Genomic DNA, 27293 nt, shown 5'->3' on the forward strand with positions numbered 1-27293 from the left:
AATATTCGTTATAGAAGTCAGAAGCTGGGCCATAGAGATTTCCGGTGTCCAGATGGTCACCAGTCATCTCCATGACCGTCGGAGGCCCGGGCGTGACGTTATGACGTCACGTCCGGCCCGCGGATGTAAACAAAGCCGCGATCGTGGCTGGTAAGCATGAGATTGTAGATTTTTTTTTCCGATCTTATGCTTTCCAGCCTGGAGGAGAGATGTGGGGTCTTATTGACACTGCATCTCTCCATAAGAAGGACCTGTCACGAACGATTCCTATTACAAGGGATGTTTACATTCCTTGTAATAGGAATAAAAATGATTAAAAAAAAATGTAAAAGAAAGTGTAAAAAAAAATAAAGTAGAATAAAAAAAAATAATAATAATAATAATTTAAAATGACCCTGTCCCCAGTAGCTCGCGCGCATAAGCGAACTCACGCATAAGTCCCGCCCACATATGTAAACGCTGTTCAAACCCCACATGTGAGGTATCGCTGCGTGCACTAGAGCACGAGCAACAATTCTTGCACTAGACCTCCTCTGTAACGCTAAACATGTAACCTGTAAAACATTTTAAAGCGTCGCCTATGGAGATTTTTAAGTACCGAAGTTTGGCGTCATTCCACGAGTGAGCGCAATTTTAAAGCGTGACATGTTGGTTATCTACGTGTTTCGTCTAAGGAGACATCATCTGGGGTTGACAAAACGCGTCAAGACGAGCCCTGCTAATGCCATTGCATTGCCTATACTGTTCACTACAAGTGCCTGTTCATCTATTCAAATGTGAGTGTTCCCAATTTTATTACATTTTATATTAATCTTACGGGTTCACACTATGTGGAGTATTTTTCTTTTTTGGTTACACTGCTTGATTACATGAGAAAGACTCTGCCCATCACGTTGGTAACATCTGTGAACTGCCCATCTGAGCCATTCATTGGACGGAGGGATCATCTTCCACTCTGGTCAGAAGTACAGGCGCAGATGTCCCATGTATTGGTGTTTACACCATAAGCCTTGCTGACTTATTGAGCGTTTGCCCATTTCAGTCCCTTCACTCCTAAGACTTCTTACAACCGGTGGTGGTCATATTGTATATTCACCCAACACTGGCGTCACAAGGAACGCGTTTTCTTTTCCTTTTTCATCACTATTCCTTTATGGACTTTTCAACTTTCAATTTATCAACGTTCAAAGGATACTATATGGACTCAATTAGAGTTTAATTTTGTGTTTATTCACATTGTTTTATATCACTTTCTACATACACATGATTTTGGAGCTGTACAAAACAAAAAGTGCGGCACATATTTTTATTTCTAAATTGATTTGCATTTGTTTATTGCTGTGCTGGCTGCTGCTTGAAAGTCTTTTGGCGTCAGCACTATATACACAATTTCCAATAAAATTAACCCTAAATTGTTGGTGTCAGTGGAGTTAGGAATAAGTATTGGTGATAATTGATTATATACCAAAAAACACTCTGGTCTGCTTACACTGATGGCGGGGCTATGCTATGAGTGTCGGGCAGAAGATCACTGTGACAGACCCAACCAGGACAGGGGCTTTTGGAGGGGACTGCAGGGTGGCCTTTTGCCTACTGACTATGGGCCCTGGCTTTTGAGGGGGCTCTATTCTTGTTAGGTGTGTGCCTGGCGGACCCTTAGAGTGGCCATGTCTCCCCGAAACACACAGACTCTGGAAATCTAGGACCTAGATACAGATTTGTGGCCTATGTGCCCAAACCACCAATGAATGCTTTAGAATGTGGGACTCAGAGCAGATGTTAATATAATGGGCCCAAAACAACCTGATGCTGAGGTCTCCTGCTATATTCTGCTTACTAAGGTGTCTTTCTCCCATGGTATCATTTCTCCATTTTGTGCCTCCTAGGTGTAAATACTAATTGTTAATTGAGTCACCTATTGTTTCTGTCTGCTAATCCTTTAAAGATTTGGACAGTCCTAGGTTTTCTTACTGGGGAACTGGTGCCAAACGGTCTGGGTGGGCACTGAGTCACCTAGGCTTGTCTAGGTATCAGGAACCATGAATCAGACCAAGACAGAAGTATAGTTAAATCACACTTGTTTATTAATAATAATAATAATAATAATGTAAGCAGAGTAAGCGTAGTCAAAACAAGCCAGAGTTCAGTAACCAGATCGGATAGTCAGCCAAGCAAATGTCAGAGAGCCGGAGACAAACGTAGTAGTACAGCAATCAGGATCAGGAGCCAGAAGGAACGTCAGCCGAGCAAGTCTTCAACAGGAACGCAGGAGAAAGTCTCTGTGATGTTGACAAAGGCGAAGGCAGAGATCAAGTGAGCTGGACGACTTTAAGTAGGCAGGACTGACGAGCAGAATCAACAACAGCTGGGTAACTGTGGAGAGAGATGGGAGCTGACAATTAGCCAACAGCTGAGCGGCCAGCTCAGAGAAGGAAGGGCTGAGCCCAGTCCTGACACTAGGTGACTAGTTAGCTCACTGTTTTGTACGTTATACGTTGGCTGTTTGACGTTGAATACCGTTGTTATGGCAGCAGATAGCTGCCATAACCCCGGTATCTTTATAAACAGCGGGCGGTCCGCTTTCAGATAAAAGTGGTCTCTGCGGCGGATTCGCCGCAAGATTACTTTTATCGGTGGCGGGAGAGGTGGCCCCCCTCCCGCCACTCCCCAGTGGTCTCCGCTGCTTACCGGAGCGGTAACGGCAGAAACAATCGGGTCCTTTCCCCTCTGAGGCATGGTGTCGAGTGAGGGAAAGATGGCCCCCACTCAGCTCCATACCATTGGCTGACGGAAGCGACGTCACTTACGCCCAATGGTATTAAAAGGGAATTTTTATTTTTATTGAAAAAGTGTTTTTTTATTGCTTTTATTGAACGCCTACGTAAGTCGCGCCCGCATATGAAAACGGCGTTCAAACCACACATGTGAGGTATCACCGCGATCGTTAGAGCGAGAGCAATAATTCTAACCCAAGACCACCTCTGTAACTCAAAACTGGTAACCTGTAGAAATTTTTAAACGTTGCCTGTGGAGATTTTTAAGGGCCAAAGTTTGTCGCCATTCCACGAGCGGGCGCAATTTTGAAGCATGACATATTGGGCATCAATTTACTCGGTGTAACATTATCTTTCACAGTATAGAAAAAAATTGGGCTAACTTTACTGTTGTCTTATTTTTTCATTCCAAAAAGTGTATTTTTTCCAAAAAATTGCGCTTGTATGACCGCTGCACAAATACGGTGTGACATACAGTATTGCAATGACCACCATTTTATTCTCTAGGGTATCTGAAAAAAAATATATAATGTTTGGGGGTTCTAAGTAATTTTCTAGCAAAAAAACCTGATTTTAACTTTTTTCTTTTTTTTTTTTTAACTTTTTTTTTTTCAAACCGCAAGTTTGAAAAATAGGCCTGGTCCTGAAGTTAGTTAATTAGGTTACTGTTTATGTTGGCTGTTCCTTAGCTATGTTAATTATCTTACTGTTTGCATAACGTCATCAAGCTCTTATCTGATTTTGTGTAGTATACAGTATATTCTGTGTGAGTTTACAATAAAGTAAGTTCCAGTTTGCACCTAAGCTAGCGTCGTCTAGTTCTTGGGTGATCAGCTATTATTCCTGGTCCCAGACTGGAGGAAGCTGTATCTTGGTGGAAGCGCCTACGCTGGGTGCCAGGCGTTCCATTACTAATTTCAGTGCCGCTCTGTAAAGTGCCAAGTGCCCTGAATCCTGTAGGACACGGAGGGACAGTCTCCAAAATCCCAGGACTGCCCCGCAGGATCCAGAACACTGGACAAGTATGTACTTCCAGGTATGGGGAAGCATGTGACATTCTCCCCTTCCACTCATGATGCAGCACTGGAGCCTTAAGTCTAGTGGACAGACCTGAACACTGTCATGGAAGGAAGAGAAGAATGTGAGCTCCAACATCTTCACACGTGGACCTGAGGGACTTTATTGAAGAAATATTAAGTTGTTGCCAATCCCAGCTAATCAAATCTCTTGTTTCATTTTACAAGTGCAGAGTTCACAATGAGAAACAAAACCTGATTGGTGGCTGTAGAAAGGCAGCCTATTACTCCTGGACTATATGTGTTTTAACTTTCCTTGCAGATTTGCTGTGTATGCAGTCAGTTGTTAAGCATGATGTAATGGATGAAACAGCTATGAATTATGTCCTATAACAACATGTCATTATCGTTCTCGCTGCCACCGCAAATATATTTTTGGCCTTGTCGGAATGTATAGCTTTAATGTATAAACGTGCGGTGTGCAGTCAGGGGCTCGGGCCTCCCGCTGCCTCAGCGAATGATTGCTATAAATGCATACGTGGTGAGCGACAGATGTTAAACTCTCCGAGAAAATCGAATTAATGAGAAACAGGGTACAGCTCGAGCGTAGACATCTGCATGCAAGACGCATTCACCCCTCTCTGAAGATTTTATAGCTTGAACTCTATAGACAGGAATAAAGCCCAGGTAGCCTGGTCAGCCAGGAAATTTCAGGGATGGTCACACCAGGGGGGACCTTAAAAATGTCAGGCGTTAAAAGTATATCTATAAAACATTATATAACATAGGGAAGGGTTAAAGCTGCACTCCCATACAAATAGTTAAAGACACAGATAAAATACAGGCTGTCTATAGGAGCTGCTTGAGATTTGTATATCTGTCCATCCAGTCCTGTTATTTACACAGCTCAGTTCTGCCTGGCAGGGAGTGGACCTGATCGTTCTCTGCTGTAGTTTCACTTTTTCTTAGCAGTCCCCTCTCAACCTGTGACTGGACAATGGAAAGGCAAGCAGCAGACTAAGTTCATCTCTCTGTCACTCTGCTCTCTCTCCTTCTATCGGGGTGTTCCTTGTGTTGCCGTACAACTGATCAGCTCCTTGTGATGCTTCTCCCTCTCCCAGTCTGAGCTCTGCTGTCTAACAGAAGAAGATACTTGCACACAGCCTCTCCTCCAGTTTTCACATCTTGCTCATAATGTAAGGCCCTCTTACGTGTTTCATCCTACTTGGCCTTAATCATAGCTATGATTAAGGCCAAGTAGGCTAAAACGTGTCTGAGTTTGTTGCTTTGTGAACAAGATGTAACAACAATAAAGTATTATTGGAGGTGATTCTGCATGCTGGTATCTGCTTCAACTTGATTACTGTGGAACCACAGAGAATGGCTAGGAACCACTGGAGGTGTAACAGTGTACTTCCAGGTTTGTCTGAGCTCTGATGTACACACCTTAGATCAGCCCAAATGTATGCACATGAGACCTCAAGTCAGCCTTTGATGCATGCACCTTCAGACCTCAGATCAACCCCCAATGCATGCACTAGAGACCTCAGATCCACCCTCAATGTATGCACCTTCAGACCTCAGATCAACCCCCATGTATGCACTTGAGACCTCAGATCTGTACTCAATGCATGCACTTTCAGACCTCAGATCCGCACCAATGTGTGCACCTTCAAACCTCAGATCAGTCGCCAATGCAAGCACCTTCAGACCTCAGATAAGCACCAATGCAAGCACCTTCAGACCTCAGATAAGCACCAATGCAATCACCTTCAGATCTCAGATCAGCCGCCAATGCAAGCACCTTCAGACCTCAGATCAGCCGCTAATGCAAGCACCTTCAGACCTCAGATCAGCCGCTAATGCAAGCACCTTCAGACCTCAGATCTATCCCCAATGCATGCACTTGAGATCTTGAGATCCTCAGATCTGTACTCAATGTATGCACCTTCAGACCTCAGATCAGCTGTCAATGCATGCACTTGAAACCTCAGATCTGTATCAATACATGCACATTCAGACCTCAGTTCAGCATCAATGTGTGCACCTTCAGACCTCAGATCAGCACCAATGTGTGCACCTTCAGACCTCAGATCAGCTGTGAATGCATGCACCTTCAGACCCCAGATCAGCACCAATGTGCACACCTTCAGACCTCAGATCAGCTGTGAATGCATGCACCTTCAGACCTCAGATCAGCACCAATGTGCACACCTTTAGACCTCAGATCAGCCGCCAATGCATGCACCTTCATGCCTAAGATCAACCTCCAAAGCATGCACTTCAGACATTAAATCAGCCTTCAATGTATTCAACTATAGAGCTTAGATCAGCCCCAGTTCCTCTACCCTTAGTACCGCTGTAGGCAGGCTTGTTCCACACAGCACACCGCCATCTTCAGCCACTGGTGGGCTTTCAGTTATATCAGGTAGGTGGGTGGGCCAGATTTTCTAACTGACAACCTAGTGCACTGTCAATTCCAGCCAATGGTAGCGGGTGCCAGCACAAACAGCATCCCATGGTTAAAGCGTTCCAGGGTTTGCTGTTGCCTGTTATACAGTATATAGCTCATATCTGTTTATGACTATGCCATATATATGTATTTTTACATGGAAGAGAAATATGCTAATTAAAATCCTGACCTAGTTTAGTTTTGAATGATGGTCATTATCCTGCTCAGCCTTTTTTGGATGCCTGGTGTATTGCTGTGGAATATAATTAGTAATGCTTTTTTTACTTCATTGCGCTTATTGGCAGAGATTCACACACACACTCAGAATAAGCCGAGATAACCTTTTCCCCCTTTTTAAAATTTTAATTGAGGCTTATTTTTAATTGGGATATTTATACATTTTGTATTAACGCAAGACATCTAAGCATCTAAAACAAGAAAATCATAATGAACAGTAAATAGAAAAACATCAACAGATGCACATTAACTCTAAAGGTGCCCATACACATCTTCAGTCCGATCGCATGATAATCCAACTTCTATAATGAGATGGTGTCTATGGAGGACAGAATTCTTCACAAGTTTGCTTAGATAAAGTCAAAGAAAAAAAAATGATTGGACTGGATGGAAATTAGATTTTTTTTTTTTAAAGAGACAAAACATGATATACAAGTTCAAGAAGTTTTATGTAAAAATATATGTAATGAGGTGGAGTAGCTTAGTCATTAGTGCATAGATCGATCAGCCTTAACATTATGACCACCCACCCTATCTCATTGAGGCATGGACTCCACAAGACCTTTGAATGTATGCTGTGTATCTGGCACCAAGCTGTCAGTAGCAGATCCTTTAAGTCATGTAAGTTGCGAGGTGGGACCTCCATGGATCCAGACTTGTTTTTCCAGCACATCCCACAGACGCTTGATTGGATTGAGATCTGGAGAACTTGGAGGCAACATCTGATACTTGTTCTTCTTCCTCAAACCATACTTGAATTCATCAGACAAGACCACCTTTTTCCATTGCTCTGAGGTCAAGTTCTGGTGCCCACATGCCCATTGTAAGCACTTTTGGCTGTGGACACGGGTCAGCATGGACACCCTGACCGGTCTGCGGCTGAACAGCCCCATACACAACAAACTGCAATGCTCTGTGTGCTCTGATATCTTTCTACCAGAACTAGCATTAACTATTTCCACAATTTGAGCTACAGTAGCTTTTCTATTGTATCAGACTAAACAGGCCAGCTTTCGCTCCCCACATGCATCAATAAGCCTTGGCTGCCCATAATCCTAATGCCAGTAAATTTCAAAAGGCAATATAAAGGGATAGTAGTGGTTAAAAAAAAGCACTTAAGGGCTTTACCAATATTTTTTTTTTGTATAATTCTACTTTAGGGGGTGTGTCCTATGCCTACATACTTTTACTAATAGGTGTCCTTCATTCCCATCCCAGAAAGTTGGGAGGTATGCAATTAAAGCATTTGTTAAACCCCCCCCCAAAAAAATGGATTCTGCTCCTTTATATGACACAGTGCTTGTCCTGTGTCATTTGACCCCCTGTAACACCTAAAAAACCTGGCTGATCCTGCCAGTTTCTCCCCACCCCTCTGTAAACTGACCACGGTGTATCATGGCTGCTGAGACCAGACACCGTGGTCAGTTTACGTGCCTCTGTCATCTGCAGCCTGCTATCTGATCTCCTCTCTGCTCCTGTGTCCCCCCCCCTTTGTCTGTGTGTGAGCCACCCCTCCCCCCTCTTGCTGCTCTCATAACACTAACCTGTATACACCATCAGCACTGCCTCCTGATGCAGTGTCCCCCTCTGTGAATGATTTATACATATAATTGATGTAAATACCTCATTTAAGAGCCAAGATTGCGATCACATGACCAGCCAGCTCTCTCCTCCCCTCCTCCTCCCCTCCAGACTGACATCAGCAGAGGAATCTCAGCCCCGCCTGCTGCATCTCTCAGAGGAGAAAAGGAGAAAGCTGGCCAGTCATGTGATCGCAATCTCGGCAGTGAAATGAGGCATTTGCAGCATTTATTTTTATAGATCACACACAGAGGGGGGACACTACAATAGGAGGCAGTGCTGATGGTGTATACAGGTTAGAGTGGCTTAACAACCACTTTAAGGAAAGACCTGGCCACCTACATTGTTTAAAATCTGCTGAGAAAATTCCACGGAAAAGGCCATTCAGTGTATCAGACTGGGTGCCCAGAGAGTTGGCCCATAAAATTGCCAAGAGTTGGATATACTAAACGGATATCACAAGCGATTTGTAACAACTGATTTTTTTTATTACCTGATTAGCAGTGGCGGCTGGTGTTTTTTTCTGTGGGGGGGCAAACAACTCCCCCCTCCCCCCCGGTCGGCACCCCCAAGGCCCCCAACACCCGCTGTCAGTTGGTCAGACGGACCCCCGGGGGGGTCTCGCAGCCCCACACTTACCCCATCTAGGTTGAAGGCAGGCAGCGCTCCTACAGGCGATGGCTTCTATTGCATCTCCTCCTCCAATAGGATCGCCTGTCCTGTCAGCCAATTGGGTGACGGGTCTCAGGATTCACTTCCTGATTGGCTGGGAGGAGGATCAGTTTGGAAGTAGCGAATATTCATTCGCTATTGTCACACAACTGGGTGGGCTCAGAGCGCAGTGCTCTTTTGAAGACTAATTAGAGCCTCTGGCTCTAATCATGTGCTTAAAAAAAGAAACACCCCCCCTATTGGAATCTATGCGTCCGGCGCCCTGCATGTAGATTAGGGGGCCGGACGCATGAATGGGGGGAAGAAACGCGCGTGCACCCCTAATGGACAGGCCGCCAATGCTGATTAGCCTTAACCACTTCCTGCCCATAGGACAACATTCTTAGGTTGAAGTGGTGATAACTGGATGATGGTTGCAGCCACAGGCATCATCCAGACATCTTTGTATTCAGCCGGTGATTTCCTCTTGTGTAAAAGCCATCCTAGCGGCTGTTCAACCGCTGGATGGCTTTTACAGGCAGTGGGAGGGGTCACCCCCCCCCCCCAGCTGCCCTCTGGTGCCTCTCCAGGCTCTCCAGTGCGATCTGGAAGCCAAGCCGAAGATCTGATCCAGCTGTGGCAGCGGTTCACCATAGAGCTGGCCATGGACCGGATGGTCTCTGACCATCTCTATGACCCTAGGAGGCTGGATGCGACGTCACTTCCGGCTCTGGCAGATGTAAACACTGCCGTGTTTTTCCCTGGAAAGGAGAAATCAATTTCTGGAGTCTTATAGACCCCAGATCTCTCCATAAAGAGGAACTGTCATGCCTTATTCCTATTACAAGGTATGTTTACATTTTTTGTAATAGGAATAAAAGTAATTAAAAAAAAAAATTAAAAGGGACTGTGTAAAAAAAAAAAAAAAAAAAAGAAAAATTAAAGCGGGACAGTGTAAAAATCAAAAAATAACAATTAAATGAAATTTTTTAAAAAACCTTTAAAGCACCCTCGTGTTTGCACGCAGAAGCGAGCGCATACGTACAGTAGGTCGCGCCCGCATATGTAAATGGCGTTCCCACCACACATGTGAGGTATCGCTGCGAACGTAAGAGCAAGAGCAATAATTCTAGCACTAGACCTCCTCTGTAACTCTAAATTGGTAACCTGTAAAAAATGTTAAAGTGTAGTCTGTGGAGATTTTTAAGTAATGAAGTTTGTCGCCATTCCACAAGCGTGCGCAGTTTTAAAGCGTGACGTGTTAGGTATCCATTTACTCTGCGTTACAGCTTTTATATTTTACCAAAAAATTGCTGTGCAAATACCGTGTGACATAACAATTTGCAGTGATCTCCATTTTATTCTCATGGGTCTCTGCTAAAAATATATATATGATGTTTGGGGGTTCTGACTAATTTTCTAGCAAAACAAATACTGATTTTTACATGTAGAAGAGAAATGCCAGAATTGCCCTGGGCTGGAAGTGGTAATCCCCAACATCCTCTATTTTTTAAGAAATGTCCCCCAAGAGGTTAAAAAATGAATGACAGCTCGGGGCTGTAATACTCACCTCCTGTTCGGAGCTGTCCCACGCAGTAATCTCTTTTTTGTCAGAAGATGTCCTCAGTCAGCTTAAAAGACTGAAAAACTAATGTGAGTGCAGGGGGTCATGGACCCAGCACATCACATGACTAGCCTGGAGACATCTTGAAAAGATAAGTATCTTAAAAAGCTGATGGGGGATCCTCTGGAAGGAGTGTGATTGAGGGGTGAAGGTCGGAGCTTGGAGTTTGGCTTTAAGCTTTCTGTTTGTAAACTGCATTTAGGATTCACTAATGTAATTCGGATAGACAACTCCTTCCTACAGTCAGCATCCTGAACACAAATAATGAATTGTGGTTCAGCACCTATGAGTTATAGAATGCTGGGTCCGGGGTAAGTACATTTTCCTGGAGGAGAATCTCCATCTACTGTATATATTTTCCTAATGTTCATTCAATATTTGTTATGAGGTGTATAATAGAATGTTATTATATTCCCACTCATATTTATTTTTTATTTTTTTTATAGATAACTGCTTATAACAGAAGGACATTTGAGACGGCCAGACATAATTTGGTCATCAACATCATGTCCGCAGAGGGTGAGTGAGTTACTGATGAAGCTCAATCAAACTCTTTTGGTATCTGACAAACACACAGCAATGTCACATAAAGAAAGATGCTTTGGATATGAGTCTTTGGCATGTCTGGCTTGCTCAGTTTATTTCAGATCATGCCACAGAATTTCGATGGTATTGAGGTCAGGATTCTGATTTGGCCACGCAAAGATACAGACTTTATCTTCTTATCTTGGATGATGGGGTGGACTTTCTATCCTGCTCGATCAATCTTCCCCCGAGAGCTGTCAACTGCCATTAGCTGCCTGCCATTATTGGCATGAGACCAAAGGATAATGGTTGCCATGTATTACCTATTGGCAGCTTTCCTGTTCATCTTTTTTTTTTCTCTAAAGCGGTATTAAATCCAAAACCAAAAATGTAATACAGTGGGGAAATAACGATTTGATCCCTTACAGATTTTGTAAGTTTGCCCACTTACAAAGAAATGAAGGGTCTGTCATTTTTATCATAGGTGTATTTTAAATAATAGAGACAGAATATTAACCAAAAATCCAGAAAAAACACAAGATACAAATGTTATAAATTGAGTTGCAGTTCAGTGAGTAAAATAAGTATTTCATCCCAAAGCTAAACATGATTTAGTACTTGGTGGAGAAAACCTTGTTGGTAAGCACAGAGGTAAGACGTTTCTTGTAGTTGGTGATCAGGTTTGCACACATCTCAGGAGGGATTTTGGTCCACTCTACTTTACAGATCTTCTCTAAATCTTTAAGTTTCTTAGCTGTCGGTTGGCAATTCGAAGTTTTAGCTCCCTCCATACATTTTCTATAGGATTAAGGTCTGAAAACTGGCTAGGCCACGCTATATCCTTAATGTGCTTCTTCTTGAACCACTCCTTTGTTGCTTTGGCGGTATGTTTTGGGTCATTATCATGCTGGAAGACCCATCCACAACCCATCTTCAGTGTTCTGGCTGAAGGATCTCATCCAAGATTTTACAATACATGGCCCATTGGCTCCTCAATGCTGCAAAGTCGGCCTGTATCTTTAGCAGAGAAACAGCCCCAAAGCATTATGTTTCCACCTCCATGCTTGACTGTAGGGATGGTGTTCTTGGGGTCATAGTCAGCATTATTGTTCCTCAAAAGGCAGTGAGTTGAGTTAATGCCAAAGAGCTAAATTTTGGTCTCATCTGACCACAGCCCTTTTTCCCAATCCTTCTCTGAATTCATTTAGATGTTAATCGGCAAACTTCTGACTTAATCTGCATTTGTTCACTGTGGCTATTCAATAAAATGAAGCAATTTTAAGAGCCACACTCGGCGTGTGGATCATTTTTTCCACAAACTTCAGACGGGCCTGTACATGTGCCCTCTTGAGGAGGGGGACCTTGCGGGTGCTGCAGGATTTCAATCCAAGGTGGCGTATTGTGTTACCAATGGTTTTGTTTAGTGACTGTGGTCCCAACTGCCTTGAGATCATTCACAAGCTCCTCCTGTGTAGTTCTGGGCTGATCCCTCACTTTTCTCATGATCATCCTCACCCCATGAGGCGAAATCTTGCATGGAGCTCCATAACGAGGGCAATCAATGGTTATTTTGTATTTCTACCATTTGCAAATAATTGCTCTAACAGTTGTCACCTTCTCACCAAACTTCTTGCTGATGGTCTTGTAGCCCATTCCAGCCTTGTGCAGGTCTAAAATCTTGGCCCCGACGTCCTTTGACAGCTCTTTGGTCTTGCCCATGATGGTGGGGTTTGAATGGAGGAAAGAGATTCTGTGGACAGGTGTCTTTTATACACATAACGAGTTGTCGTTAAGAGCACCTTCTTAAACTGACAGGACTAATCTGTGTACCACATGAGCACATACTGTAGCCAGTCTGTGGGAGCCAGAATTATTGTTGGTAGGGGATCAAATACTTATTTTACTCACCGAACTGCAACTCACTTTATAACATTTGTATCATGTGTTTTTTTCTGGATTTTTAGTTGATATTCTGTCTCTATCAATTAAAATACATCTATGATATCAATTATAGACTTCATTTCTTTGTGAGTGGGCAAACTTACAAAATCTGCAGGGGATCAAATAATTATTTCCCCCACTGTGTATATATATATATATATATAGTAGATATGGATATAGATTGTTTTATATATATATATATATATATATATATATATATACTGTATATATGGTGTATATTCTTATCACAGTCTTCTATGTATGTCTTATAACAGATTTTCCCCTCCCATACCAAGCTGAGTTTTTTATTAGAAACATGAATGTGGAGGAGATGTTGGCCAGCGAGGTTCTGGGGGATTTCCTCGGAGCGGTGAAAAATGTTTGGCAGCCCGATCGCCTGAACGCAATAAACATCACCTCTGCGCTGGACAGGGGGGGGCGTGTGCCCCTACCCATCAATGACATGAAAGAGGGGTAAGCTGACATTGACTGAACTCCTTCCATTCTGATTCTCAGTAACTAAACATAAAGTGGACCTGTCATTAACAAATTTCCTTATGCTACAATTTACAGTTGTAGATTTTTCTAAAAAGCTCCATTATTTATAATTTCAAGGCAGTCCTTGAACTTCAATTTAAAGTGACCCTGTCATGAGAAAAGCAGGTTGCGTGCCATTGATGGGCATCGTTTAAAAATGCTTGTGGCCTGGCTCTGTCTTGTTTTCATACTTGTGAGTCCCAGACCTGAAACAAGCATGCTGTAAGTGACTGCCAGACAACAATTATTAAAGCTGAACTCCAGCGAAACAGGTAAATACACATATGACATGCACTACATATCTTGGAGCTGTTTTACCTGCCAAAGTATTTGTTTTTTTTTTGTGTCAGTCCACAAATTTGCACAGCTCTGCCACACAGCACAGCTCTATCAGGGGAGGTGACCTGATTTTTTTTTCTCAGTTTCACTTTCACTTACAAGCCAGGGAAAAGAAGCAGCAACACTGTTCACTCTGCTCTCTCCATCCATCAGCATGCTCCTAGCACTGCAGCACAGCTGACTGGCTGCTTGTGCTGCTTCTCTCTCCCTCTCTCTGAGCTCTGCTGTACAGACTGTACTGCAAGAGGCTGATCCTAGGTCAAATTCAGGTACTTACACTAATTGCTTTTAAAAATACCCTTAATGAGGTGTTAATGAATACAGAGCAGAAGCCATTGTGACTTTTATATCTGCCTAGAGTTCAGATTTAAAGTGTTAATGAACCCATAAGAGTAAAATCAGTCTGTATATGCAGTAAAGTATGCTTGCTATACTGACTGTGGAACTTGAGGGGTTAATCCTCTGCATTGTGTAAAAAGGCTGTTTGATCCTGTCTTCTCTGATCTTCCCCTTCTTCCTGTCCCCAATCTATCTCCTGATAGAACAGAGCCTTTGGAGTCAGGCTGCACATGCTCAGTTTGGTGTGTATTGCTAGAGAGTTTTTTTTCTTCTTGGGAGAGTGCATTGTTATGCAAAGTATTGAAATCATGCGCTGGAAGCAGCAAACGGCTTTACTTTTATGGACGATTGCAATGCATGTCTTAGAGCATGAGAAACATGAAACAGGAACTAACCACAAACAAGTGCGCTGAACTTAGATAGATGGTACATCCTGTCATATAATAGAATACACACTATAACACTATAATACTACAGGGCCACCTGCTGCATAGATAAGTATAATGCATACAGTATATAGTTCACAGTACTTTACATTACATGCTGTTGTTCTTCCAACACCCCTTCTCAACAGCATGTGCTTTGTTAAATTATAATCAGCTTCTTCTGGATATAATGATAACGTTCCTTCAACAAAGGCTTGGTAAGTGCATCGGCAGTTATCTCCTCTGATGGGCAGTATTGAATGTCAATAACACCTTGCTCTTGATTGTCCCTCAGTAGGTGATACTTGACATCAATGTGTTTGGTTCTAGGATTGACCCTTTCTGATTGTGTAAGCTTTATATGGTTGTCTTAAAAAATGGTAATTGGTTTTGACATGTCTATCCCAATGTCCACAAAAAGTTGACAAATCCATATCGCTTCTGGACATGCGTGTTCTGCTGCAATGTACTCTGCTTCAGCTGAAGATAGAGCGATAGTTGTCTGCTTTCGACTAGACCAACTTGTGGTTCCTTCCCCATACTGGAAGATGAATCCACTTGTGCAATCCTTGGCCCAATCAGCTTCCACATACCCGACCAGTTTTGGATGTGATGTTGCTGGTAACCGTAACTTCATCTAATTGTTCCTTTGAGGTACTGCATCACTCTATTCACTGTGTTCCAGTCACGCTAACAGGGAGCTGAGACTTTCCTGCATAGTGTGCCCACTGCTGCCGCTATGTCTGGTATACTATTCCTTGTCTTTTCAAGTATGAGGCCACTTCTTTGCTTATGTATTCTCCCCCATTGTGGGTGCATATTATTCCTGGTGGATTATTCCTGGTTTGCGTTGGAATTTGTTGCTAGACATGGCAGCGAACTCTTGAAGTTTCTCTGATGTTTCATTCTTGTGTTTCATCAGATAAGTAGTTGATAATAATCAATGAAGGTCAGTTGATATCTGTTTCCACCTGATGTGGGAGTTTTCATTGGACCGCATACGTCAATGTGTATGAGTTGCAGGGGGTAGGTAGTTTTTCTTTGAGACGCCTGTGGAATGGGAGTATGTGTGGCTTTTGCTTCAATACAGCATTTGCATTTCATGAGCACTTGGCAAGGCGCTATTGTTAAATCTTCTGATAAGCCTTTTTTTATAATGTCCTGTATTGCTTATGGACTTCTGTGCCCCAGCCGCTTGTGCCATAAGTGAATACATTTGTTGTGTAGGTCATTAGAGACTATATTGGCTTGCTTGTCTGTGGTGATGATGAGCCTGTATAGGTGATCATCCAGTTTTCCTTTTGCGAGGCATCGCTTATTATTGTGACTTGTGCATTCATCACCCTGGAACTTAACTATGAGATTGTTGTTTGCAAGACTTTTCACTGATAGAAGGCTGCCTTCTAGTTCTGGAACATACAGCACTTTCTAGACAAGGTTACTCTGCTTGCCTTGTGGTGTAATGGAGTTCAGGAAGCCCTGGCCTTTACCTTCTGCAGTGATTCTTTTACCGTTTGCTAGGAAAACTTTGTCTTTTGGACTGTAGTCAATCTTTGTGAAGAAGGTCTTATCGCTAGTCATGTTGCACCCGAGTCTATGCACCAGCCGGGTTGCTTTCCGCTCTCTGTTACTTTAAAGGTGCCACTCCATGATGTGTCTACAGTTTCCTTTGTGATTGCTTTGACTCTTTCTATTGTGGATAGCTCTAGCTTTCGCTGCTTGGCTTTGCAGATAGAACAGTCCTTTTTTATGTGACCGGTCCTTTTACAGCGAAAACAGGCTCTGCTTTCATAGTTGTGCTTTATGCCTTTGTACATCTTAGGAGCTTTGTCATTATGGTGCATATTTTCTTTCCTTCTGTCATATTCATCGATTATTTTCCCTTTGACATATTCCAGTGTCAGCTCCTGCTCAGGTCTGGTTTCTAAAGCGTTAATAAGAGCAGTATATGTCTCTGGAAGGCTGCAGAGGAGCAGGGCAACAATATGGTTGTCTTTGATGTGGTCTCTAATGGCACGCAGATGCTCTATGATCTCTAGCATAGCATTCACATGGTCACACGTGCTGGCCTACTTCTAGTCTCATCTTGTAAAGCTTTCATAGCAGAAACAGTTTGCTGTTTAGACTTGAACGCTCATGCAGATTTTGTAATGAAGTCCACATACCTTTGGCTGTTTTCTCTGTTCTTATGTGGATAAGCTGGTCATCCTCCTCTAGTAAAGTTATAATCACTTTTGCCTGTCTATCTTTCCTGTCCCATTCCTCCGTCTCTCTGTCTGAGGGTCTGTCTGTATTCAACACATGCCACCTGTAATCCTTGCTAAGAAACATTTCTAGTTTAAACGTCCACAGCTTCCTAATTGGCATTGTTCAGCTTTGCAATTGCAAACATCACATCTAAACCATCTAAAGATGGCAATCTTTCAGTAGCTTGTATACAGTACTCACTGACTCAGTGTAGAATTTTTTCCAGTGGTGCTTGGATGCCTGGGTGCCTGCTGAGTACGCTGGGTGCGCTGGGTGCGCTGGGTGCACTGGGTGTTGTTCTTCCAAAATGCATGTGATCAGTACAGGGCCAATCAGCACTGTGCAGACAGATCGTCAGCGGTCCTGCAGCCTCATAGGACATGCAGGGGAGAATGAAAACTCCTCTTACGAGCTTTAACCAGACACTAATAGAAGTTACAGGACTGCTATATACTGCTGATGAGAAAAAGTATTTAGCAGTTTATATTTACTAAAATAATTGCATTTCCATGTTCTGTGTACTGTGGGAGACCAGATAGTGAATGCAAACTCCTGGGTTTAGTAACACTTTAATCTTTGTACTGTTTCCTGGGTCAGAGATTAAGAAAGCATTGAAGACAAACCATCAGCATGACAGCCAGGGAACTAGCATTATGAAAGGAGTGGTCAGCAATGGTCCCCGCTATACTTTTCTCCTGACAGAGTCCCTTTAAAGAGTAACTATGCACATTTCAGGGATTTTAATAAACTTTGTTGCAGATTCCTACTTTTTGTTATTCTGAAGAAATCTCTGTGTGTTTCTCTGTGCCCACGTGAATCTGTATGGGAGTGACTTTAAAACTATCAATCAGTTGCTGTACTTGCAGGGCTCTAATGAAGAAAGTGTCAGGGTCTGCATCCCTTTAGACTTGATTTCTCTTTGAGTCCTGTCCTGAATATCAGTGCAATCCCAGCAGTGCCCACCAGTGCTGCCAAACAGAGCCCACCAGTTCTGCCAATGAGTACTCATCAGTGCTGGCAATCAGTGCCCACCAGTGCCTCCTCATCAGTGCTGCCTATCAGTGCCACCTATAAGTGCTCATCAGTGCCGCCTCATCGGTGCAGCCTATCAGTGCCTCATCAATGAAGAAGAAAATGTACCTGTTTGCAAAATTTTATAACACACTATGAAAAACTGGGTGTTTTCCCCCAAAATTGTTGGTCTTTTTTCGTTTGTTTAGCAAAAAATAAAAAATCCAGTAGTGATTAAATACCACCAAAAGAAAGCTCTATTTGTGTGAAAAAAATGATAAAAAATTTCACATGGGTACAGTGTTGCATGACCACGTAATTGTCATTCAAAGTGTGACAGCGCTGAAATCTGAAAATTGGCCTGGGCAGGAAGGGGGTGAAAGTGCCCGGTGGGAAAGTGGCTAAAGCACTAACATCATCATTAGCAGTACCGGGACAGGTTCGACTAGTGCCCAGGGCAAGGATGCAGAACTGTGCCCCCTCCCCCCGCTGTTAATGCATGCCATGGAATGGGTTTACTGTCCTGTGTCCATTCTCTGTCCCCTTGCTTCGCTGTGCCCAGGGCAGCTGCCCCTCCTGCCCACCCTTTGTCCCGACCCTGGTCATTAGAATAGTTTGGCAAATATTTCCACTCCCTTCCTACAAACAGAACATGATATTGTTTTTCTCAGCTCTCGTGTATATTTTCTGTACATTTTTTTTTCTTCCCCCCTTCCCTGCGCCCTCTTCCAGCTATAAAAAGAAGGGGTGACTCAATTTTTTCTTCTAGCTTGTAATGAAGGCAGTCACGCATCAATAACGCCTAAATAGTTACTTTCACAGAAGCCTGAGATGCTGTTATTAGAGAAAAGGAAAATTACACGACTCCTTGACAGCTCAGCCTGCTTGCTGGAGATCAACAACTTTTTTTTTTTTTTTAAGGCATTATATCACACTTTGGTATTGTTTCCTGTATTTATTATGATGAGAGATAAGCCAATCTGCCAAAATCTGGTTTAAAACAGTATCAAAGTGTTACTAAACCCAGGACTCTGCATTCACTATATCTGATCTCCCACAGTACACAGAACATGGAAATGCAATTATTTTAGTAAATATAAACCGCTAAATACCTTTTACCATCAGCAGTATATAGCAGTCTTGTGACTTCTATCAGTGTCTGGTTAAAGCTTGTAGGAGGAGTTTTCATTCTCCTCTGACTGTCCTATTATGAGGCTGCAGGACCCCTGACCCGCTGTCTGGACAGTGCTGATTGGCCCTGTGCTGATCACATGCACCCTCCCAAGAAAAGAAAAACCTCTCTAACAACACACACCAAAATGAGTGACTCAGAGGCTCTGTACTATCAGGAGATGGATTGGGGACAGGAAGAAGGGGAGGATCAGAGAAGACAGGATCAAACAGCCTTTTTACACAATGCAGAGGATTAACCCCTTAGGTTCCACAGTGAGTATAACAAGCATGCTTTACTGCATATACAGACTGATTTTACTGCAGTGGGTTTAGTAAAACTTTTAGTTAAACCCAAAACCAAAAATGTATTATTTTGCAGCTTATCAATTATTATATGTGGTGGCTGCATTCGTTTTCTTTGACTCCCCCCCCCACATTTTCACTTGGTGATCTGACCAGTAACACACCTCTAGTATTAATGAGACACAATTCTGGAGAAATGAGCTCAGGAGGCACAGCAGACAGCATCGTTGTTAGGGGGGAAGAATGGTGTTAAATATATTAGCAGATTTAAATACACCAACAAATTGAAGCCAAACTCCAGCTCACACTTAAAGTGTGACTAAAGGCAAAACGCTTTTTTTTTAGTTTTTTTGTTTGCTTTGGATAGAGACGAGAGGGGTTAAAACACCTGTGAGTTTTTATTGCTGTCTGTGCCCCTGTTATGGAGACTCACGCTCTTTAATTGTCCTGTTTACCATTATCATTGAAAGTGAAAGTAAAATTGTGATTTTTTTTTTACCAAAAATATGTAGAAGAATACATATTGGCCTAAACTGAGGAAGAATTTTTTTTTTTTTTCATTTTTTTGGGGGGGACATTTATTATAGCAAAAAAAATAGTTTTTTTTTTTTTTTTCAAAATTGTCACTTTTTTTGTTTATATCGCAAAAAATAAAAACCGCAGAGGTGATCAAATACCACCAAAAGAAAGCTCTATTTGTGGGGAAAAAAAGGACGTCACTTTTGTGTCGGTACAACATCGCACGACCGTTCAACTTTCAGTTAAAATGACGCAGTGCCGTATCGCACAAAAGGGCCTGGTCATTAAGGGGACAAATCCCAGTCCTTAAGAGGTTAAAGGTATTTTATTAGTTTTCAAACAAACATTAACAACATACCAAATAAAGGGTAGATATCAGTCAGTGTGCAATATCAGATGACAAAAATATAGACACAAGGACATTGCTTCATACCCAGAGGGTAAACAATAATTGTAGATAGAAAAAATGCGCTGCGCTCAGGTATGAACCTATGTATGCATTCACCTTATCAGCATAAAGGTGCCTAGTGCCTGTGCTTCGAATCTCACACCAATCCGTATAACCAGACTACAGTGCTACTATATATCACATTCAAGAGCCCGCCGTGCCAAATATTAAATGGTTCTGTATAATTATATACAATGTGTTACTGGATATCACACTTCAAGTGTACTGTGCTTAATGATAAGTGATCTTATTCATGTACAAAAATAAATAATAAATGATAAATAAATAAATTTACATATTAATCAATAAATATAAAACTAATAATTGTGCCTAAAAATTGTATTAAAGTGCCATGCATGTATTCAATCCAAAGTGCAATGTGCCAATAAACCTTCTTATAATCAATATAATAAGTGAAAAAACATGCACTATAAATCTGCACTATAAATATAATAACTATTATACATACTGCAATAAATCATACAAGTGATGAGTGGTAAAAAACGTATCTAAATAATATATAATCCTTAAGGTAATAATAGTCCTTTGAATGTGAAAAAATCCTCCAAAACCGTGTTATACAGAGATGCGTAGTGGAGAAAGATTCAAAAGGTGAACTCCAGTGCATAAAGGTGCTTCATACGAAAACCAAATCGCAGAACCACAGTGCCCAGGTGTGCCTTGGTGACCCCCAAAGTAGCTGCGCTCACCTCAGAGCGTGTGACACAGGGTACTCTGTAAACTTTTAATAATACTCTGTATAAAACAATCCCCACACTGGGGTACTCACATTGTATAGGTGCTTATGTGCACCCTGCTTATACTGTTTGGTGCACATAAGCACCTATACAATGTGAGTACCCCAGTGTGGGGATTGTTTTATACAGAGTATTATTAAAAGTTTTGGCGATATTACACTATGCAGTGCCTTTTCTTTTTGGTTTGATGCCTATGGAGTCTTAGAGAACCTGGTGGGAGATCATCCTGTGTCCTAATACTGAGCCCAGGGGTGGCTCCAAAGCGTGTTTGGACACAGCTAAACCCTGTGTCACACGCTCTGAGGTGAGCGCAGCTACTTTGGGGGTCACCAAGGCACACCTGGGCACTGTGGTTCTGCGATTTGGTTTTCATATGAAGCACCTTTATGCACTGGAGTTCACCTTTTGAATCTTTCTCCACTACGCATCTCTGTATAACACGGTTTTGGAGGATTTTTTCACATTCAAAGGACTATTATTACCTTAAGGATTATATATTATTTAGATACGTTTTTTACCGCTCATCACTTGTATGATTTATTGCAGTATGTATAATAGTTATTATATTTATAGTGCAGATTTATAGTGCATGTTTTTTCACTTATTATATTGATTATAAGAAGGTTTATTGGCACATTGCACTTTGGATTGAATACATGCATGGCACTTTAATACAATTTTTAGGCACAATTATTAGTTTTATATTTATTGATTAATATGTAAATTTATTTATTTATCATTTATTATTTATTTTTGTACATGAATAAGATCACTTATCATTAAGCACAGTACACTTGAAGTGTGATATCCAGTAACACATTGTATATAATTATACAGAACCATTTAATATTTGGCACAGCGGGCTCTTGAATGTGATATATAGTAGCACTGTAGTCTGGTTATACGGATTGGTGTGAGATTCGAAGCACAGGCACTAGGCACCTTTATGCTGATAAGGTGAATGCATACATAGGTTCATACCTGAGCGCAGTGCATTTTTTCTATCTACACTTAATGCACGGTTATGAATACGTGACCTGCGTTTGCAGCTGGGTATATATATATATAATTTTTTGTACCATTTATACTGTTTTTCATATTGTTTATTTTCACAGTAGGGCATAGGGTTATTGTGGCTCGCAAGACTCTCTCTCTCTTGGTAAACAATAATTACCAGGAGAAATAAGTGACACAGAAATGCCCCGTACACACGGTCGGACATTGATCGGACATTCCGACAACAAAATCCATGGATTTTTTCCGACGGATGTTGGCTCAAACTTGTCTTGCATACACACTGTCACACAAAGTTGTCGGAAAATCCGATCGTTCTGAACGCGGTGACGTAAAACACGTACGTCGGGACTATAAACGGGGCAGTGGCCAATAGCTTTCATCTCTTTATTTATTCTGAGCATGCGTGGCACTTTGTGCGTTGGATTTGTGTACACACAATCGGAATTTCCGACAACTAATTTTGTTGTTGGAAAATTTTATATCCTGCTCTCAAACTTTGTGTGTCGGAAAATCCGATAGAAAATGTGTGATGGAGCCTACACACGGTCGGAATTTCCGACAACAAGGTCCTATCACACATTTTCCGTCGGAAAATCCGACCGTGTGTACGGGGCATTACTGTGATTTTTTTTTTTTACCAAAAATATGTAGCAGAATACATATTGGCCTAATTTGATGAAGAAATTAGGTGGACATGTTTTATAGCAGAAAGTAAAAATATTGTTTTTTTTTTTTCAAAATTGTCACTCTTTTTTTGTTTAAAGCGCAAAAAATAAAAACCGCAGAGGTGATCAAATACCACCAAAACAAAGCTCTATTTGTGGGGAAAAAAGGACATCAATTTTATTTGGGTACAACATCGCACGACCGCGCAATAGTCAGTTAAAGTAATGCAGTGCCGTATCGCAAAAAAATGGCCTGGTCATGAAGGGGGATGAATCCTCCGGAGCTGAAGTGGTTAATTGCGAACACGTTCTGAAGAAGTCCTCAGGAAGTCCCGTCAGCCATTTACCTTTCCTCTTGAAGACTGTACTGTGAAGGTGATGTCCCTCTGTTAGTGAAATTGACCTATTCTTGTCCTTCTAGGGTCTACGTCATGGTGGGGGCAGATGTCCCCTTCTCTTCATGTCTTCGGGAGGTGGTGGAGAACCCCCAGAACCAGCTGAGGTGCAGCCAAGAGATGGAGCCAGTCATCAGCTGTGATAAAAAGTTCCGAGCTCAATTCCACATAGACTGGTGCAAGATTTCACTGGTGGGTCCTCATTTCTAGAATGTTCTTCCCCCATGGAAAATATCACTTGATACCCAATTAGAGAGAATTACATAAACGGAGTTTTTACAGAAAAATATTTTTTTATTTTTTAGTCTTAAAGCGGAGTTCCACACAAAAATGGAACTTCCGCTTTTCGGAACCCTCCCCCCCTCCGGTGTCACATTTGGCACCTTTCAGGGGGGAGGGGGGTGCAGATACCTGTCTAAGACAGGTATTTGCACCCACTTCCGGCATAGACTCCCATGGGAGTCTATGCCTCTTCCTGTCCCTACGCGCTGTCTCCTGGGAAACACACAGGTCCCAGGAGATAGCGGGGACCACTTACGATGCGCAGCGCGACTCGCGCATGCGCAGTAGGGAACCGGGAAGTGAAGCCGCAACGCTTCACTTCCTGATTCCCTCATCTAGGATGGCGGCGGCAGCTGCCGAGAACCGATCGGGTTCTCGGCGTCGCCTGCCGACATCGCTGGACCCTGGGACAGGTAAGTGACCATGTATTTTAATATGCTTTTAATATTTTTTTTTTTTGCCGGTGTGGGTGGACCCCCACTTTAAAGCAGAACTCCAACCAGAAATAACGAGATAACAAAATGAACAGTCCATTACAAGACAAAACAACAAAATCAGCTACAATATTCACCTTCAATCCAGAGATTTACTTTTTTTCTGCAACTAGATGTTGTCACTCTGAGGTCATCGTAGATCCGCCCCCAGCCTGTGAATGGACAGTGAAAGGAGAAACAGCACAGTGATGAGCTCCTCTCCCTGTCACCGTGCTCTCCTCTCCTATCAGTATGCTTATTGCGATACCTCAATCTGTGATGCAATTGCTGTTTACATACAGGTGCACACCCTATGCATGTGCTTGTATTTGCCTGTGTGTGCAGGGCGACAGAGTTTTTACTTTTTTTTTGCCCAATCAAATTTACGGCACTGGGAAGGGCCATAGTAACCCCTCCCCCACCCCGTGTGCTTCATTAGCTGCAGTGGAGACACTGGAGACAAGGGGACCCCAGATATCTCCACGAGGAGGACCTGTCACCTGCTAATACTATCACATCAGGTTTGTTAGCCCCTTATGACACTGGACAAAGAATCAAAGAATGCATTAACCACAACCAGCGCACGACGATGTACGTCAGCACAATGGCACGGCTGGGCAAATGGGTGTACAGGTACGTCCCCTTTAAATCGCGGCATTGTGGGCACGCATGTGCGCCTGCCGCATACTCCATGACCGTGCCAGCTTGTCCCGCGGACTCGATGTCCACCGGGGGCCCGCAATCGTGTCACGGAGCGGCAGAACGGGGAGATGCCTAGGTAAAGAAGGCATTTCCCTGTTCTGCCTAGTGACATGACAGAGATCTACTGCTCCCTGTCATCGGGAGCAGTGATCGCTGTCATGTGAGTAGTAGCCCATCCCCCCTACAGTTAGAATCACTCCCTAGGACACACTTAACCCCTTGATCGCCCTCTAGTGTTTAACTCCTTCGCTGCCAGTGTCATTTACATAGTAATCATTGCATTTTTATAACACTGATCACTGTATAAATTACAATGGTCCCAAAATAGTGTCCGATGTGTCCGCCATAATGTCGCTGTCACGATAAAAATCGCAGATCACCGCCATTACTAATAAAAGAAAATTAATAATAAAAATGCCATAAATCTATCCTCTATTTTGTAGACACTATAACTTTTGCGCAAACCAATCAATATACGCTTATTGCGATTTTTTTTTTATCAAAAATATGTGGAAGAATACATATCAGCCTAAACTGAGAAAGAAATTTGTTTTTTTTTATATATTTTTGGGGGATATTTATTATAGCAAAAAGTAAAAAATATTGCTTTTTTTTCAAAATTTTTTTTTTTTGTTTATAGCGCAAAAAAAAAAAAAAAAAAACGCTGAGGTGATCAAATACCACCAAAAGAAAGCTCTATTTGTGAGAAAAAAAGGACGTCAATTTTGTTTGGGTGCAACGTCGCACGACCGCACAATTGTCAGTTAAAGCGACGCAGTGTCATATCGCAAAAATGTGCTCTGGTCAGAAAGGGGGTAAATCCTTCCGGGGCTGAAGTTGTTAAGCTAAAAAATCTTCTACCTTTACAACCACTTTATAGATTCAATTAGACACAGGGTGCCTAAAAGCAGTTGGCTTCTGCGGGCTCTTACTTTAGAAAACCCATAGTGCTCTGTGAATCCTTTGTTATGTATTACATTTTTATTTGTAAATAAATTTGTATATTATAATAATAATTAAAAAAAAAACAGATTTAAAACCTTGCCTTTAAAACATTATATACAGTATTTCCTTGAATCCAGGGGTCTCCACACTTCCTAAACAGAGGCCCAGTTTACTATCCGTCACCCGTCTTTGGGGTCAGGGGAAGGAATCAGCACCCATCATTGGTGTCAGGGGAAGGAACTGTTATCCATCATTGGTGTCCGGAGTACGAATAGTGACCCATCATTGGTGTCAGAAGAAAGATTTGTCACCCATCATTGGTGTCACTGGAAGGTATAGTTAACCATCATTGGTATCAGGGGAAGAAATAGTGACCCTTGATTGGTGTCCGGAAAAGGAATAGTGCCCCATCATTGATATCAGAGGAAGGAATAGTGCCCCATCATTGATATCAGAGGAAGAAATAGTGCCCCGTCATTGGTGTCAGGGGAAGGAATATAGTGCCCCATCATTGATAATAGTGCCCCATCAGTGATATCAGGGGAAGGAATAGTGCCCCATCATTGATATCAGAGGAAGGAATAGTGCCCCGTCATTGGTGTCAGGGGAAGGAATATAGTGCCCCATCATTGATAATAGTGCCCCATCATTGATATCAGGGGAAGGAATAGTGTCCCATCATTGGTTAGAGGGGAGACCAATGCTTTAATTTTTAGAATTCTGTATTCCTCCTGTGGGAAATGCACATGGATTAATGTTTTTTGCATTCCAGGTGGACAAAACAAAACAAGTGGTGATCACGCAGGAAGTTGTGCGCGGAGAAGGGATCCTGCCGGACGTCGGGGAATATAAACCGCCATCAGAGTCCCTAAAGGCCCGAGATTTCTATGCAGACTTCCTCATCACCCTGGCTGTGCCTTCTGCCGTGGCTCTGGTGATGTTTGCCATACTCGGGTACATCATGTGCTGCCGGAGAGAAGGAATGTGAGTCACCTCTGTTTTTATTCATCCATTCAAAGTCAAACAACTTTATTTAGGTTGCCGAAGTTTAGAGCTTTAAATAGAAACCCGGTGAGACCCGATGTAAACCTGGGCTGTATTTGTATTGTTGGCCCCTGAAATTGAAATATTTTACCAGGCGTGCTTTGCGTCAAGACTTATGATTGCAAATAGTGTTTCCATTGGTCGATGTTTCCTGTGCCTTCTTTTCTATAATAAGGGGCCTATTTATAGAAAAATCTGCATAGCCATCGTCCCGTGAATCTGCTGGTACATTCATTCTGTGCGAATTAGGAAAAAAAAGGAGTGTTCTTTAAGTCATTTTCTCTTCTGAATGAATGTTTTTTTAACATGTGCAATAGTAAAATACCTCATTGTGGCCACTCAATTGGAGCTGGGGAGTAGAGGAAATACATACGTTGTTGTATACAATGTGACAATCTTAGAGAACACTAGAGGGAATAAGTAGATAAATGTAACCAATGGTGGCCATAATGTAGTATTTTCGTGAAATGCCTCAATTAGGAAACTACTGCATTATGGTCACTAGATGGCACTGTGGAGGATAAGAAATACATATGTTTTTGTAACAAGAGATACAATGTAACATTTCCAGAGAATGCTACAGAAATTGGCAAATAAATGTATCTAATGGTGGCCATAATGCAATATGCCTCGAAAATTCTCAGTACATTCGATGACTTGACATTTGAAAGTATTTGGCTGTATTCACACAGGAACGGAGAGCTGCTGGAGCACTTTTCCTTTATGGCAGCTGTCCATTCCACTGGAACACTTTACAGAAAAAAACAATAAGGCAAATGAAGGAAAATGTGAAAAAAATCATGACATACATTCCCAGTTAGGCATTCGGCAAATCAAAAAATGTAATATATTGCAGCTTACTAATCATTA

The 27293-nt window shown here is 42.2% G+C and overlaps 1 protein-coding gene across 4 annotated transcripts in view; it reads left to right on the forward strand.

Moving 5' to 3' along the window:
* The window catches only part of SGCE (sarcoglycan epsilon), a 96019-nt gene that overhangs the window by 44775 nt on the left and 23951 nt on the right, over positions 1-27293 (forward strand). For all 4 annotated transcript variants that reach the window (XM_073629583.1, XM_073629585.1, XM_073629584.1 and 1 more), the window contains 4 exons: positions 10782-10854; positions 13077-13275; positions 23004-23169; positions 26152-26363. In XM_073629583.1, coding sequence (XP_073485684.1) covers positions 10782-10854; positions 13077-13275; positions 23004-23169; positions 26152-26363 — 650 coding nt within the window. The remainder of the gene's footprint in view (positions 1-10781; positions 10855-13076; positions 13276-23003; positions 23170-26151; positions 26364-27293) is intronic.

This window comes from Aquarana catesbeiana, linkage group LG05 (genome assembly GCF_042186555.1).
Source record: "Aquarana catesbeiana isolate 2022-GZ linkage group LG05, ASM4218655v1, whole genome shotgun sequence".
In the NCBI taxonomy this organism is placed as follows: Eukaryota; Metazoa; Chordata; class Amphibia; order Anura; family Ranidae; genus Aquarana; species Aquarana catesbeiana.